Source organism: Hetaerina americana, unplaced genomic scaffold (genome assembly GCF_022747635.1).
Source record: "Hetaerina americana unplaced genomic scaffold, ioHetAmer1.1.p SCAF_60, whole genome shotgun sequence".
NCBI lineage: Eukaryota > Metazoa > Arthropoda > Insecta > Odonata > Calopterygidae > Hetaerina > Hetaerina americana.
In genome coordinates, this window is record NW_027287206.1 from 1,307,689 (window position 1) to 1,325,013 (window position 17,325).

At 37.4% G+C, this 17,325-nt stretch overlaps 1 protein-coding gene across 7 annotated transcripts in view; it reads right to left on the minus strand.

Annotated features, from left to right (window-relative positions):
* LOC139695589 (uncharacterized) overlaps window positions 1-16,998 on the minus strand; it is a 44,608-nt gene extending 27,610 nt beyond the window's left edge. For 5 of the 7 annotated variants that reach the window (XR_011702330.1, XR_011702329.1, XM_071594384.1 and 2 more), the window contains exons 1-5: window positions 16,657-16,998; window positions 15,879-15,944; window positions 11,211-11,352; window positions 3,505-5,484; window positions 1,392-1,732 (exon numbers count right to left, since the gene is read on the minus strand). Coding sequence is in view for 5 of the 7 variants with exons in the window: in XM_071594384.1 (XP_071450485.1) it covers window positions 1,392-1,732; window positions 3,505-5,484; window positions 11,211-11,352; window positions 15,879-15,909 (2,494 nt within the window). In the remaining 2 variants the exon portion in view is untranslated. Of the gene's footprint in view, window positions 1-1,391; window positions 1,733-3,504; window positions 5,485-11,210; window positions 11,353-15,878; window positions 15,945-16,256; window positions 16,355-16,656 lie in introns of those variants that run through there. The other 2 variants (XM_071594383.1, XM_071594382.1) reach the window with 2 other exon arrangements.
* Between the last annotated feature and the right edge of the window lie 327 nt (window positions 16,999-17,325).

The window sequence follows — 17,325 nt, forward strand, 5'->3', positions numbered from 1 at the left end:
TACAGTTAAATGTCTTCTGGTACAAAGGCCTGGAATAAAGTGACAGTGTGAAAATGCCCTTGGTTACATAAGCACAACAAAACTAAGTTACTGAAAATGCAAACTAATCGCAGCATTACGCAATTAATATAAATACCACAGAGGGAATGTTTCACAAACATGCACCACGGTAAAAGAAAATGGAGAGTTTAATGCAAATTCATTTTTAAACATTTAGCAATTATGAATAAATTCAACATACCATCAAGTCTCCAAAGTATTAGAGGAGAGTACCTTTGGAAAAAGAATAAAACTCCTATAAAGAAGATTCTAAAAAAAAGAAACATCATTTCACATCTCAAAACCATCCCAATTTTCTTAGCCAAACTTGAATATTAAAAGGATGGGCATGTTGGAAGGAACAAGGAACGAATGGTGGAAGGAGCCACAGAAAATTGTAGAAGGGTTTACCATAGTGTCAGGTTGTGCTTTCTCAGGAAAGGCTAATCAGCATTCAGTTTGCCTATAGCCAAACCTACCTATGAGAGTTGACTACCTAATAATAATAATAATAATAAAGCCATAAAACTTCTTAAGTCTATACAGCTTTAGTTTCTAACCTAACTACATTTTCATATTTCAGTGATGTCTTGTAAGTTTGCATTGCATTTCAAATACAAAACAGTGGTTCAGAGTACCGAAATGCCAAAATTTAACCAGATTTCAGTTTTAAATGTAAAAGAATATTGAAACAAAATCTAACAAAATTTATGCATCTAAAATGGAAAAAGCTTGCTTATAAGGCTTCATCAGAGTGTAGCCATTGAAGATACAAATCTTCTAGGATTTATTCCACATCGGTCCATTTTCTAGGTTAACAGTTTCGCCGGCAGAAATGGCTTCAGGTCACTTCTGACCTGAATGCGCCACTCATCCTAGAACTCAATGAAACACTCAAGAAATCCAGGAAGATTTGCATCTTCAAAGTAAAAAAAAATAGCACTTCCTGATTTAATACACTTTTATTTAGACTTAGACAATTTCCTGTTCCATTTCAGGAAAGTCTTTCTGTATTAGACATTCAAAAAACTGTGCGATAAAAAATTATCATGGTTCAATTTGTTTTAAAGGCAATCAAAGCCATTAACAGATTTCATACGTGGCAAGCATCAATTAATGAAAAGTCATTAAGTTCAACTATGCATAGGATAATTTCCACACAGGAATCACAGAAAATCATCTAAAACTAATAGAAACAAAATACCGCAACAAATTAGCGTGAAACTGAAATTTATTTGGGAGATGTAAAAACTGGAGTCAAAGAAAAGTCAGCGAAGCATTAAGTTAGTCAATATTATTTAGCATTCTGGTCTTATATGGGGTACAGAGAGAGGTAGAGAAACTTTTCTTACCCACTTTTAAATGGCTTCCTTCATCATCAATTTCATGGTGAAATCTGGTGTTTCCTCTTAGCTTTTTCTCTTTTTGCTTGTGCCCAATCACACGAGACTTCCTCGAATTCTTGCCAAATGAGCTAAAAAGAGCTGACAAGCGGCGGCGGACAATTGATGTCTCTCCAGATTTTCCATCCATAGGAACATCCTCAAATGAACTCTGATCCCCAAGAGTTCCACTGCTTAAGTCTCCCTCGTCGCACCAAAGTGATTGCCCCCTCCTCTTCCGCCTCTGCTTCCCTGCACCACTCCACCCACTGGATCCACTCTCCTTCTTCTGCCCATCGCTCCACGATTGCCTTTCGGGAAATTAACAAGTCAACACAACACATCCACTCACTGAATGACATAAGACTCAAAAATTGGGCAAGAGAGTTCGCGAAATGTAGTGAAGCAGGTGCAGTTCATCTGTAAATATTAACCAACCCCATGATAGTGCCACATGGTCCTAATTTTGCCATTACAATAAAGAAGTCATTATCATTTCTGCTGTCAGTAGTTGTATGCAACACCACTCTTTAACCATGCATGAGTTCAGAGCTACAATGGTTGGAGATGATGGGTTTTATGGAAAGGGTGGGCATACTATCCCCAGACAGCTGGAGTCATCCCATCAAGGTTTTCAATCCCAGCAGCTGGGGATAGGACTTTAGAGTGCAAGGCTGGTTCAGGAAGCTTGACAGACCAGTTACAGAGGAATGTGCCCCCTTTTACAATTCAGAACTTAACTCTCTTGCCGGGCCAAGGCTGCATAAAATATTTGCTGCCAATTTATTGATACCAATAATGTTATAACTTACAAGAGTTAGAATCAAAATATAGAGTAACAAATTACTGCATTATTATTCATCTACTTTAATGGGGAATAAAATAGTTCATCGCTGGAACCACTGGTTACTTCTTGTGTTCATAAAAAATTATATGTGCATCAATGAGTCATAATGCACAAGTTGAAAACTAATCCCAATACTGTTTCACCGCAGCCACACATTTAAGAATCTTAAGCCCACCACTAGGCAGCCTTTCCTTTCATTGAGTACAAAGAGGAAGACTATCCCTCTTTCAAATTCTTTCAAATTTTTTAAAATTTTCAAAAGAAATTTTAAATAAAACAATAGTGTACTGCAGCTGAAGCACAAGTATTAAGTTAAGAGTGCGTAAAATTTGGTGAATACCAACATGGATCATATAAGAATTTATCTAAGGCTGAATAAAATGTGCATAAAATCAGTAAATACAAGAGCTGATTTTATTGTGCATACGCTCCAGTATAATATGATAGCTGACCCATCATATACCCTTTATAAACACATCTTCCTGCAGAAAAGGGTAATGGTTCGCTTGCAAACTTGCTTCTACAATGATTTCTCCATGATATAGAAAGTAAAATCTTAGTAAGAAATTTTTTACATGGATCATGTGCCAAGGATTTTCAAAGACAAGCGTGGTAGATTTACGTATTATTTTGACATTCATTTCATAGTGTAAGCATTTCATATCTCAAAGAGTTTATGCATTGAATTCACACAGATTTTTGATTTAAGCATGAAAATGTCACTAATTTGGACAGAGGGCTGTAAACAACTTAAAATATTCCATATAGTGGTAAAACATACCTCAGAGCATTTGAACCACTTTCCTTAGCATTACAGCAACATATTTCATCCTACCTGAACTACCTTTCTCCAAATATACTATATCTGAGCATAATCCTTGAATACCAATATACTTTTCATTAAATGAATAGGCAGACAGATATGATAACACCCACATTAGAATCCCAAAAACCTGACTAAGATAGTACATTAATGCAAATTTTGAGTTAGTCACTCATAGAGGCTGGGAGGTAACCATAAATATAAACAGCAATTCATAATGGTGCCTTTAAAGATTGCATTAAAAATTAATGTTTTAGGAAATAACTACATTACTTTCTCAAGTTTTGACAATGAAGCTTCAAAGAATCAAAGACGAGGACAAAAATAGCTAGGAAGTTAAAAGAGTCCAAATGCTAATGGGCACAAAAGCATAAGTGCTCCCTGCACATCCATCCACTGGGAGCCACACTCACCTTCGATTGTCATCATTACTTCCACCATGACTGGCATTCAGTCTGCTTCTTAGAGGGAGCGTGGAGTTCTCAATCCTCTTGAACTCCACTTCATCATCGTCACTTCGCTTGCTCTCAAGGGCATCGGCCCATGGTGAGCAATCAGAATCTGATGATGTCTTCCTCAAATTTCCCTTGCCATTGCTACTCAATTCTCTTGGCAGTGGCAAAACTTCAGAAGATAAACTATTTTGTTCTACTGTCACCACCAAAGTGCTTTTGCTCGAGTGATCTAACTCACTGTCACCAATGTCAATATTTTCTACATCAACAGACTTAATGTTTTCAACTTTATAAAAAACAACATTATCACAATTAGTTATCTGTTCCTCATCAAATTTCGTTTCCAAAGACTTAGTGCTATCAATTACTCCAATGTTATCACTACTCAAAGATGGTATTTCAGCATTTGCTTCCCTAGATGATTTTATACTGCCTTCAAAGGACAATGTGGGGGATGTGATATCTTTTAACATTGGAGAATCTATATCTTGCCAAAGATGCTGTTTTTCCTCCAATTCAAGGATGCCAGATGCTAAAATATCACTTTTTCCATCGGGGAAATCCTTTACCACAGAACTTACAATGGCATCGGCTACTTTGGCTTCACTTTCTCCTAATTCACAAATATCACTATCACTTTTCAATTGTTTACTATTAATTTCGGTTGCCTCCGAAGTCACTACTGTGCCAGGTGACTTGATAGGAACAGAAACTACCTCTTCATATGAGCATTTGACATCTTCACTGGCAGACTTTGAATCTTCACCCCCATGCACCACACACTTGGTATAGTAGTCACCATGTTCTTCATCCAACACACGGGGAAGTGTCTGAGCAACCCTGACATAGAGGTCACATCCCTTGCACTTCACTCCCTCCTCAACTGCGGCTCCACAACTCTCAGATTGAGAGCCACAGCTGCCACCTACTTTCTCTGAAGCTGCTGACTCACTCACTTGGTTAACAGTATCTGTTGATGGACTTAACTCACCTTCAGCACTGCTGTTATGACTAGAGATTGCAAAATTGCCTCCCACACCAGATATTCCCTGGAGTCTTCGGTTCTTTTTGAGCTCATAGTTGACCGCAGCATACTCAGGGACATGTTCAGTTTCAGTTGGAGATTTTTTCTTCACTCTTCGTGGGGGAGGTATAGGATCTTTAAACCTTATTCTATGCCTAAAAGGTGCATGCTCACTTGAGTTTAGGCTTTCATTCCTCTCCAAGCTACACGATTTGGCTCTAACTTCAGCAAGACGACATGTTTCATCTCTACAGCCAAGACTGTTTGTTTCACATTCCCTGAGTGACCACAAAAATGATTTTTGTCTTTCACCATGAGGAAGACTTAAAATCTTCTGATTGGGACTAAGATTTTTTGTAATGAGATAGCTAAAAGGCATTCCAGTGCATGGCTTATTTTTTGGAGATCTGGGAGGCCGAACAGGGCTGCCACAACCATCTTTACCAACATTTTCAAAATGTTCCAAGTTTGTCACACTACTTCTTGAGATGTTTAGTTTTCCCAATGGTTCCTTCTTGATTCCAGCAACCTTCCCACATGGGGGAGTTTGTGTGCTACTCTCATGTAAGGTTCGTCTGACCAACAGAGTAGCATCTGGTCGTTTTGGTACTGGAGGCTTGGAAAGATTTCTCGCTGCAATGGATGATGGCTTGGGGAGCAAAGGAGGCCTGGCGTCATCCCTGGCTGATGACGCTGGGCCCAAACATTTTGCAGAAAACTGGCTACTTGGGGAACTTGCTCCAATGGGAACAGGTTTACCCGTCACTGCCACTTTTTCTTCTTGAGAGATCTTCCACAAGGGATTAGCTTTCGATGGTGTTATTAGTCTGGATGTCGGTCCTTTTTGATTGTTTTCTAGCTGGCTGCCACTCCCATCCTCTGGGTTGAGGTTAAGTTCCCTCTGGAGTTTCACACTGCAATTACAAATAAATTTTAATAATGAGATGACACACATTTCAAAACACATTCAGTTGAATTCATAAACATTACCACATCACTAAGCACAATGATTATTTGACACTGGATTATCATGGATCCTGCAAAATTATGAGCAACAATTTATGGTATACATATTTAAGGTAAAGCATTTTATAATGTTATTCAAGAAAGCAGCACCTGTGATATTTAATATACCATGTTTTTAGGTTTTTTACGGTTTTTTGAGCAAAAAATGAACTGTGTTCCTAAGGATACTCTCAAGATTTGACTGAAGACAAGAAAACATTAATTAGTGATAAGTGATCACTTCTAAGGCAACTAGTAAAATATCCACCACACTTTCCTTTAATCCAATTCCAGACAATTTTTAAATCAATTATAAATTTAACATAATACAAATGACTTGATTGTCCCAAGCGTATGGCTATATCTAGTGATTAATAAGTTCCTAACTAAAAAGAAACAGTTCACATTAGTTATATTTTAAGAACAACACAGTTCATATTAAAGATTATGAAACAAAAATTACTATAAGTTGAAAGTTTTACTTTATAATATTTTATCAGACAAAAGCAATGAAAGCCCAGTGAGTGTGAAAAGATTAGGATGTATTAAATCCAAAATTTGATGAAAGCTGTATCTGAGTCATCAACAAATTTTTCAACAAACCCTATCTCTCACACTTAACTTTGGGATATTATAAAATATGCATTTGAGTACAATTATTACATTTTTTCGTTTTTGATACACAGAGGATTTAAAGTGCTGTGCATAAAAATCATCATCCATTGCGTTTTATTAAATCCATTTTCTTATAACTGGTTTAGTGGTTTGTCTTTTGATTAGGTATCATCATTACTTTTTTCTTTATCTTAGGTTAGAAAAAAATTAAAAACCTAACCAACAATGACTGAATTTGTCATTTCCATACTAACTTTCTAAATTATGAGGGTAAAAAGAAGCTTAACATTTCCACCATAAAGATTTTATATTTCACGACCATGGTTTCAATGCTGTGCATCATCATCAGGTAACATACTTCAACATTTTTTCAACTTATAGAGTCTGGCTCCAAAAGGGGAGTAAGGTAGAGGAGAGTGGGTAAGGTAGGGGGAATAAGGGAGAGGGGATAAGTTGAGTTTAGGTGCAGCAGCCTATTAGTGGTCTATGGGAGGGGAAGGCAATGTATTGGCAGTTTACTGGCTCAAATTTGTGAAAGTTTATATTAATTAAGTGATCATTAAATAAAAAACCAATGTAACACTCCACTGTTCTTAGAAATAGCGGCGGAAAAAAACAAACACATTGTGTTCTACATTTAATTAGGGGGGGTGTTTGTCTACAATGGTTTGACCTTGGCGACTGCAACGCCATCTATATTGGACAGACAGGGAGGACATTCGATATTAGGATCAAAGAACACTGTTCATGCTCCACAAAGAAAGACAACAGATCTCAAATCGCCAAACACCTCTTAGATAAAAATCACACCAGTAACTTCACAGCAGACATTCTTCACACTGAAATGAAAGGACACAGGTTGAATGCTTTGGAGGAGTTGGAAATTTGGCAATCCCTTCAGTCTGACAGGTTTGAGGTGGTCAATGAAACATTATACCTCTCCCATTCCCCCCTTCTAAAATTCTTAAAAGACTTCAGTATCTTTCCGCACCAACCCCACCCCCACCAAGGCAGTGATGATCATCGACTGTCCCTTAATAAAGGTCAAACCATTGTAGACAAACACCACCCCTAATTTAATGTAGAACACAATGTGTTTGTTTTTTTCCGCCGCTATTTCTAAAAATGGTGGAGTGTTACATTTTTTTTTAATTTAATGATCAGTTAATTAATATAAACTTTCACAACATTGAGCCAGTAACCTTCCAATACATTGCCTTCTCCTCCCCTAGACCACTAATAGGCTGCTGCACCTAAACTCAACTTAACCCCACTCCCTTACTCCCACTCCCTTACCCCCTCTCCTCTCCCTTACCCCCTCTCCTCTCCCTTACTCCCCTCTTGGAGCCATACTATATAAGTTGAAAAAATGTTGAAGTGTGTTACCTGATGATGATGCACAGCATTGAAACCATGGTCGTGAAATATAAAATCTTTATGGTGGAAATGTTAAGTTTCTTTTTACCCTCATAATGAAGGAATTCCATAAAGTTAAACCTGAAACTGTTATGATTACCTTTCTAAAGTAAGTCATGACACCGCCATTGAAGATACTGGTAGCTATGAAACCAATGGCTTGATTTGGATGAAACTTGGTAACCATTATTCTAATTCTCTTTAGAGCAGCAAGATATATTTTATAGCATGTTTTATTTGCCCCATTTTCATTGGTCTCTCTCATTCTCAGCAGATTCGCCTGCTCTCTTCACAAATCCTGTATCTTATCAGTGGTAATGTCAACATTGTCTTCCTCTACTAACTCCTCTATGCCTGCTTCATTAACTTCCAAATGCATGCATGGCTCCCACAAAACAGTGCAAATAGATTACTCTGTGTTTAATCATAATATAGTCCAACAGATACCCTTCTGAAACTCCTCGCATGTTCCATGTATACATACTACCTTGATCAAAAAGTTCCCGGAATAACCACCGTGTGGCGCTCCCATCGTTCCGATTTGAGTTCTGTTTTTTTTGTTAAATTGGTACATCTGTTGTTGATATTCCCTTTAAATCTTAGTGTCATAACTTGACATTTGCAAAAGTTACGTAGCCAAGAGTACATCTATCTCTGTGTGTGTTGGCGATTTTTTACAATTTCAGAAATGGATTTAAATTTGCAACAACGAACTTGTATTAAATTTTGCGTAAAAAACGGATTTAGTGGCGCACGGACGTTGGAAATGTTGGAAAAGTGTTTCGGCAACGATTCTCTTAAAAAAACGGTCGTTTACCAGTGGCACGAGCGGTTCAGAAGTGGTCGTGAGTCAATCGAAGATGATGAACGCAGTGGCAGACCATCGACATCGAAAGTCGGTGAAAAAATTGATAAAGTAAAAGAAATGTTGGTCAATAACCGCAAATTAACCATCAGAGAAATAGCGGAGGACTTGAACATTGCCTATGGATCCGCCCAAGACATTGTGGTTAATGATTTGGGTTTCCGTCGTGTAGCAGCAAAGTCGGTGCCAAAAGACCTCAATTTCATGCAAAAAAGAGACCGTGTTGACGTCGCAAAAGACATGATTTGCGAGGCTGAATCCGATCCCACATTCATCAAAAGGATCATTACTGGAGACGAGACGTGGGTTTATGAGTACGACACGCAATCCAGACATCAGGCAAGTGAATGGCGTTCACCAAATGAGCCGAGACCAAAAAAACCACGTCGTTTTCAGTCAAAAAAGAAGACAATGCTGACGGTTTTCATGGATTACAACGGTGTAGTGCATCATGAATTTTTGCCAGAAGGCCAGACAGTAAACAAAGAGTATTATTTGGGCGTTATGAGACGTTTGCGTGAAGCAATTCGCCGAAAGAGACCAGAAATGTGGGCAGAAAACTCGTGGATTTTGCACCATGATAACGCACCGTCGCACAGTGCTATCATTATTCGTAATTTTTTGACGAAAAATGCAACAAATACCATCCAACAGCCACCGAATTCACCTGATTTGGCTCCCTGTGACTTCTTTCTGTTCAATCGAGTTAAAAAACCATTACGGGGAACGCGTTTTAGCAGCCGAGAGGAAGTAATGGAAAAATCGCAGGAAGCACTGATGGACATACCGAAAACCGACCGTAACTTTTGCAAATGTCAAGTTATGACACTAAGATTTAAAGGGAATATCAACAACAGATGTACCAATTTAACAAAAAAAACAGAACTCAAATCGGAACGATGGGAGCGCCACACGGTGGTTATTCCGGGAACTTTTTGATCAAGGTAGTACGTCTTCATGGGTTTTTAAACCAACTGTTTCAGATGCACCAGCCCCTGTGGCGGTGGGTTAACGTCCTTGTCTGCCAACCTAAGGGTCGTGGGTTCAATTCCCACCTTGGTAATTATAATTTATAATAGCTACTTAATCACAACTAGGACACTTGCAATTAAATATGTGCACAATGACTCGAAAAATGACCCATGCAACCAACTATTCAGCTCATCCAAAGAAAGGAATCATATTTCATTGTATTGAAACTGGATTCACAGATCCTTGAGAATGAACTGCATATTTTCAGGCCTAAATAGCCTTTGATGGTAAGAACATCTCATCCAGTACCTCATCTAAGATATTCCAGTTGATGAAGTATGAAAAATGAGCTTGCAGATGTGAACATATGATGAACCTATGAGAAATCCTTCAGTTCTTTTAAGTTCAATTTCACTTTAATGGATTAAAACACTGTCATCAAAACTTTTAGCTACAACCCTTAAGATGCCATTCTGTTAAATAAAAAAGTATTTTGATGAATTAGAAATCCATTTCGTGAAGACATTCAATGCATGCTGAGGTTCCCTAAAAGGCAGATTTACATGAAGTATCGTAAAAGATTTCTGAAGCAAATACACGTTGTAATGCACCTTGGTAAGACCATAGACACAGGGAAAGAACACCATATTATCAATAATTGGCACATTCCTAGGCAGCATTAAATCTTTTATTTGAGGGTTTTGAATAATTCAACAAAACAATGGCAATTTTCTTGTATAAACTACTTTTAAAACTCTCAAAGACCATTCTAATATTTTTGGTCATGAAAGAATGCACCACAAGATCACAAAAATACCATCTGTGTTCCCATACATCATTTAATGAATGATATTCACGTGAAACACTGGCAATGCCACTGCAAAAATAAAAACTTACCATTTTATCCATTAATAAGCAAGACCTGGAAAGATCATTCACAAATTAATGTTTGAGCATGCCAGTTCTAAATTAGTATTCATATAAAATATAAAACAAAAAACCTATTGAAAAGCAATGGAAGTGAGTGAATAATTACAGATTTTTGGTATTATGGGCCTTAACGGATGTGGTCAGATGTACCTCCTCTAAAATATGAAGCGATGACAAATTGTGGTATCATCTATTTATGATGCCAAAGGATGTGTATTCCTTTCAACAGTAATGTCACTTTTGCTCAATAGCCCATTAAAAAACTACCTCCCACCTCCCAGATTAGATAACCATCTAATTAACAGGGGGAGTTTAAACCCACCCAATGAACCGTTACCCCGCCGGCCTCGGTGGCGGCAGGGTAATGTCCTCGCCTACCAATCCAAAGGTCGCGGGTTCGATTCCCGCCTAGGTGGATTTCCCTCCATCTAGGGCTTGGTTGTATGTGATTGTCTTCAATATAATGTCTGTAATGTAGGGTTAGTTGGAAGAAGGGACTATTAGTCTCAACCTCGCCCAATTAAGTCGATAAATAAATAAATAAAATAAATAAAAATGAAGAACCAAAAGTTTAGTTTATGAGAAACAAATGCTTCCCTGTTTTTGCATTAATACATTAAATAATCAATCTATTCCAAGACTATGAATAAATTCTATCCAATGATACACTGTGACCATGATATCAAACTAGTTTAGTCACAGATATCCACCACCAAGACTTTTTGTAAATTAACTATTAAAGAAAATGCACAATTTAATTAGCAAGACACTGAAAGATTTATAGCACAGAATCAGCAAGTGCAACACAAGAGGCAAAAAGAAATCTTGTTCCATTACCTTTGTGAATCAGCCACACTTGTGAAGGTTCCTGGTCTTTCCCATCTACGCTCTCCTTTCTGTCCATTATATGCCTCAGATTTCAGTGGACTAGGGGCTGATGGACTCAGGGGCTTTGGAGGCGGTACTGGTTTCACTTTTGCTGTAAATTAACAAATAATTCAAATCAGTTTAACCATCATATATTTTCATGTGGTCATTTGTTGTTGTTAGTTGTTAGTTGGGAGTGTTTGAGATGAGTGAATCTATTTGGGTGAGCTGACTGCTAAGATCATTTACCACCATTCAGAGCCTAACATACTTTACTAAGAAATGTATAAGCCAAAGAAATTAAAGCTATAATCACATTGAAATAACATGACAGCCACAAGGTGACCTGCGTAACATTTCATGCACACAATACAGGAGGCCAGATTCCTTTTAAAATGTTTTTTATCGGCTAAGGAAATATGCATTACCCCTCGGGATATAAGTGCAGAAAATATATTTCCCTTGAATTTTAGCCGCATGCTAACAGAATGATAATTCTTGCATTCTGTGAGTGATATCTGACAGTCAAGACAAAAGTACCAATCTTTAAAGAAGTGGTGCCTTTTCTTCAGTAAAGAGGAAAAAGTGAGTCAGAGCAGTGTGCCCAATACTTAACCTCTTGAAGGCTAAATCCTCAGCAAATTACTAATGGCCACACTGAAGGCACAGGTTTCATGGTGCAAATCTTGTTATAGGTAAACATTTGCAGGTCAAATTCTAAAGAAACTGCGGCAGATGCCGCAACAGTGACTTTTAACAGTCATCCGCTAATATGCATTTCAATGCAGCAAATTCAGTGTCTAAAAATCATTCGCCTTGACCGGGATTCAAACCCGGATCCCTCAATATATGGTCGCTTGCTTTAGCCAGTTAAGCTATCAACACGTCCTCTTCAACTCTGAAATTTTGTTCCAAGCCTCCTTTACCATTTCTCCACATATCTATTGAACAGCAAAGGTGACAATTGACTACCCTGCCTTACTTCTCTTACCAACACAGCCCATTTGAACTCTCCATCACCCACTTGCACCTGAGCAGTCTGAGACATGCAGGTTGGGGATTACTCCAATCCCTCAAATCTATTCCTATTTTCTGCAACACAATCATTGGTTTTTCCCAATTCACTCTATCAAGCCTTTTCAAAATTTATGAAACAGGCAAATACATCCTGATTTTAACCATCTGTATTCCTCTAGATTAGTGATTTCATTACTGCAATGGCATCACGAATGCCTCTAACCTTCCTGAACCCAAACTGATCATCTCTTAAGTAATCATTTACCCTGTTCTCAATCCTTTTATTGATCATTCAGAGAACCACTTTAGCTGCATAGGAAATCAAACTTATTGTTCTGCAGTCCTCACATGATGTAGCCTTTACCCTTTTCGGAATAGGAACTAACACTGATCTGACTAAGTCTTCTGGCCAAATTCCTCTCTCATAGATGCTATGAATTAGTTCATTACAGCTCTTCCTCCCACAATTTCCTAAACCTTTAAGTAGCTCCGCAGGAATTTTGTCTACCCTCACAGCCTCATTATATTACATTTGTTTCAGTGCCCTTTCTATCTCGCCACCAACCAAGCCTGGACCTAGACTCTCTTCATCCAGGTCATATTCTCTTTCTATGTCTAACCTTACTGGCCTAACTTCTATAACATACAGTTCTTCTATTTATTCCTTCAATCCCTCTTGGATCTTTTCTGGTTTAACTGGTATTTTCCCTGACTTATCTCTAATTGTTAACAGTTCCCTTATTACTCCCCAATAGTGCTTAAACCTTTTATAGCGCACCAGCTTCATCCTTCCTCTGCAAACTTACCATATCCTACAAATTTGAGTAGCTTCAGGCGTGATGTGGTGGAAGTCAAACATAATGAATAAATGATCGTAGCACTTTTCCACTATCAAGTGGAAAAGTGCTACGATCAGTTATTCATTACTATATCCTCACACCAAATCTTCCACCGCACTTCTTTTGCTCTATTTATTACCTCCCTCAACTTATTGTTTAACTCTTAGTCCCTCCTCCTACCCAACTCTGTATTTACTTTCTTCCCTTTCCTTCTCTCATTTACCATTCTAATCACCTCATCTGTAATCCATGGTTTCCTTGTCCTCTTAATATTAACAGTTCCTATAGTTTATTTTTTGGCTTTCAATATCCCTTCTATGATATACTTGTTTCCCCATTATTCCTCAAAGGTACTCGGCTCCTTTCCCTCACTCATGATTTTCTCAAGAGCCTGCTAGAACTCCATCCTTTTCAATCCAGTTAATGCTTCCACATTCATTTTCCTATACTGCCTCCCCTACTTTATCTTTTTAAATAGGACGCCATACTTTATAACTACTAAATTTTGAACAGAGTCAGCATCCACTCCTAGGAAACTGTGTGAATTGATCACACTGTTCCTAAATCTGTGCCTAACCATAATAAAAGCCAACTGATACCTTCCTAAGTCACATGGAGTTTTCAACGCATACCTGTGACTTCGGTGTTATGTAAACCAAGTGCTGATGATGAATGACCTCTCTCCTGCAGAACTCAATAGCTTTATCCCTGTTCATTCCTCCTACCTAAACCGTAATTCCCCACCTCATCACCAGCTCTTAGTAGTAGTAGTAGCTTTAGGGGAGGCGACCACCTGCTGAGGTAATTTGCACCATTAGGGATGGACAGGAAAGAACGAAGGGTGGAGATAAACTCAGCCCTCCTCTCAACCCAATCCTCCATCACTATTAAATGTTTTCCTGAAGAAACACATGCAATTACATCCTAAAACCAATAACATACCCTATCAACTTCTTCCTCCTTATAATTGCTTGGTCGCATGTATACCTAAACAATGACAAAGTTCATCAGTTCTGCTTTCACCTCTACTAGTCACATTGTATCCATTGCTTTTTCTTGTCAGCTTTTACCCTGCCACACGCCATTGTGGCAGCTTGCGGGGCATCGAGTACATGTGTATGCTCTATGTTATGCTTCTACCTACTTATTTATTCAATATTATGGCAACCACTCCCTGGCTCTTATCGCCTCCACTGTATACTATTTTATAACTATCACCTCAGTAATCCCTGCTATTCTTCCATCTCACCTTGCATAGACCTGAAACATCTACATTTCCTCATACCATCTCTCACTTGATATTCTCTAATTTTCCAGTCTTCAGCACTGTCCTAACATTCCAAGTTCCTATTCTAACTCTTTTCAAATTCTCTTTGGATGCCAGATGAAATTTCACTTTTGCCATCCACAACATTTCCACACGCAACAATATTCTTCAGCAATCTCTAACGGTAACAAATTCAGTTCACCCCCATCACTACCTTCTGAGATTATTCTTATGAATGGAATGCAATTAGGAGATTATTTTATGATTTAAGGGCACTGCTGTTGCTTTTTCACTGATTGCATAAGTAGCTTAATTATTGGTTTCTGGAGAGTAGTACTTCCTTCTCGGCCGTACTTCTTATAGAAATCTTCTCGAGTTGTCTTGACCTGATGTTTTAGTTCTAATATCTTTCCTAAAAGTACACACTGAGCTTTGAAAGTTTCTCCAAGGACTTCAATTTGATGTTGTTTTCATTTAATTTAGGCTTTGTGTTGTTTGCCGAGTTGGTTAGACATGTATGCATATGTCCAAATAATGGATGGTTTGCTTCTAGTTGATATATTGTACTTCAGTTATGTCAGCACATTTCCAATTAAATACTGCCTCATACATTCCCTTGTAAAGAAATGTACTTTCTTATGCAAGAGGTTTTATACAAGAGTAACACACCAACATTATGTCCACCACATTGAAAAGAAATTTCATTGTCAACCTTTCAGGTGACATGAAGTTCAAAATATAAAATAACCAACCTTTTGGAATACATTAGTGTTCATTGTGAACTACATATTAATTGACCAGGTAAATTGGAGGAAACATTAGGTGAGTTGCCATTATTCAAAAGTTACTGGGGCAAAACAAGCATGTAAAATACAACTATCACAAAGGGAACACTTATTTGCAGTTACTAACAGAATAAAACTCAAGAAGTCGCAGCTGTTTTCTGAACTTAGAAGGCACATTTAGGATTGTATATTGATTCAACAATTGACATCATTATTGTTATTTAATACCAATGTGCATTTATTACTCCAAAAATATGCATGCATTTCTTCTAAAGATCCTTTAAGGTACTTTAAGGCTGATGCCCTATTATGAAATTTTTCTACATATTCACATTGAGAAAGTAATAATTATCAGTAAATTCACCATGGCCATGAAATAAAACAAAATAAGTTCAATGATGAAAGGAGCACTGGCAAACAACATATGGAAATCAAATGAACTCAAAGCTCAGTATTATATTTAACTAAAATGGATGGCATTGAATGTTTTATATGACTTTAATAACATTAATCTAAAAATGGCCACTCACTATTTAGTTTAGTTGCAAGTAAATGCAACCTACTCCTAGGAAACTCCAGTTCCATTCAATATTCATTATGGTTTTTTCAATTTCGAGTTTTATTTAGCATGAAATACCGATAAATTGGAAGCATCAAGAATTAATTAGACTACCATCATCATAATTAGCCCTTTCCTTCCTACTTGACTAAAAATGGTATTCATTCTTACCTGAAGTAGAAGATGGGCCTGAAAAAGCCATCCTGCAGCCATTGATTCATATGAGGGATTCAGCACCTTTAAGGAAATATTATATATTCTAATACTGTAGCCTGTCATGAACAATAAATTAAAACAGTACTAAAACCATGACTATCTCTACTAATCACTTGGCAACCAAATACATTTATCCAAATATCACTTCATTTTATTCCAAACTTATTCATAAATTGTTAATTTCGCTGAAGCAGCCGCAATATAGCAGATTAAAAAAACAGAAAATAATGTTAGAAAGCAAAACATTTTGTACGAAAACTCAGGCAAATTCAATGCATATGAAAGCCTTTAAATTAAAATGGCAATTGGCCATCAATTAGGCCTGCAACTTACTCAAGTACGAAGCTCATGCATGATGAAAAACTTTATCACTTAAGAGTCCTTGAGAATATTGTGTGCACTCATGCAACTAAGGCTTGGCAGTATAAGAATACTAGATCGAAGTCATAAAAATTTTAAACACATTCAGAATACATAAAAAATATTAGCTAGATATTTTAAAAATAAAATACACTATAGTGTAAATTTATTTCAACGCCAGTGAAAAGTATCCTCCTATCACTAACTTCCAGCAAAAATGTCAGTTGTTGTCATTTTAATTGGATATAGTTAAAAATTACATTGACACCTGGCAAAAGACTTAAAAATGGTACTGTTCTGTTAAATGAAGTAAACTACACTAAGTAATGATTTAAAGTTTAGCCCTCTAATAACGAATCGCAATGCTACTTACGATATCATTTTCCTTCTCGTATCCTCAGAAGCTATACTAAACAGTTATCAGAACTATATGTTTTCATGGGTACCCGAGCTATCATTCGACAGCGTTTATAAATGTAACTCTTGCCCCAAATTAGAGAATAAATATTTTTACAAGAGACTAGCGCACAGACTGAAGCATACTTATAATGCAAACCCGCATACATGCGTGAAAACAGACCATCCACTAAGGCAGGGATAGATTACTGCCACCAATTCCATTGACACTGATGATGTGAATATCCCAATCATTGCTATTTTGCCCATATTTATATGAATTGGAGCAACCCCATGTAACTAAATAAAACCACGAAGATTGAACATAAGGAGATTCAAGTCTAACCCGCTAGGTAGTGCTTAACTCCTCGACAGATGTTTACCGAACTGTGGATGAGAGGCGTTGATGTAGCTTCGGCATGGAAAACTGCGGCATATGCCGTTTTAGTCATAAAATAATTACTATTCCAACTATATCTCTTCACTAATATACCGTTAGTAATGAAAGTAAAGTTTATTCTTAAACGTTAGCGTTGGGGTGTACTTTTCATAACAGAGGCCAGTTTTATTTTAACGTAAAACTCCCCGCAAATTTACGAATAGTCAAGCAGACGGATTTATGAAAAGTAATGCCTGATTGACACTT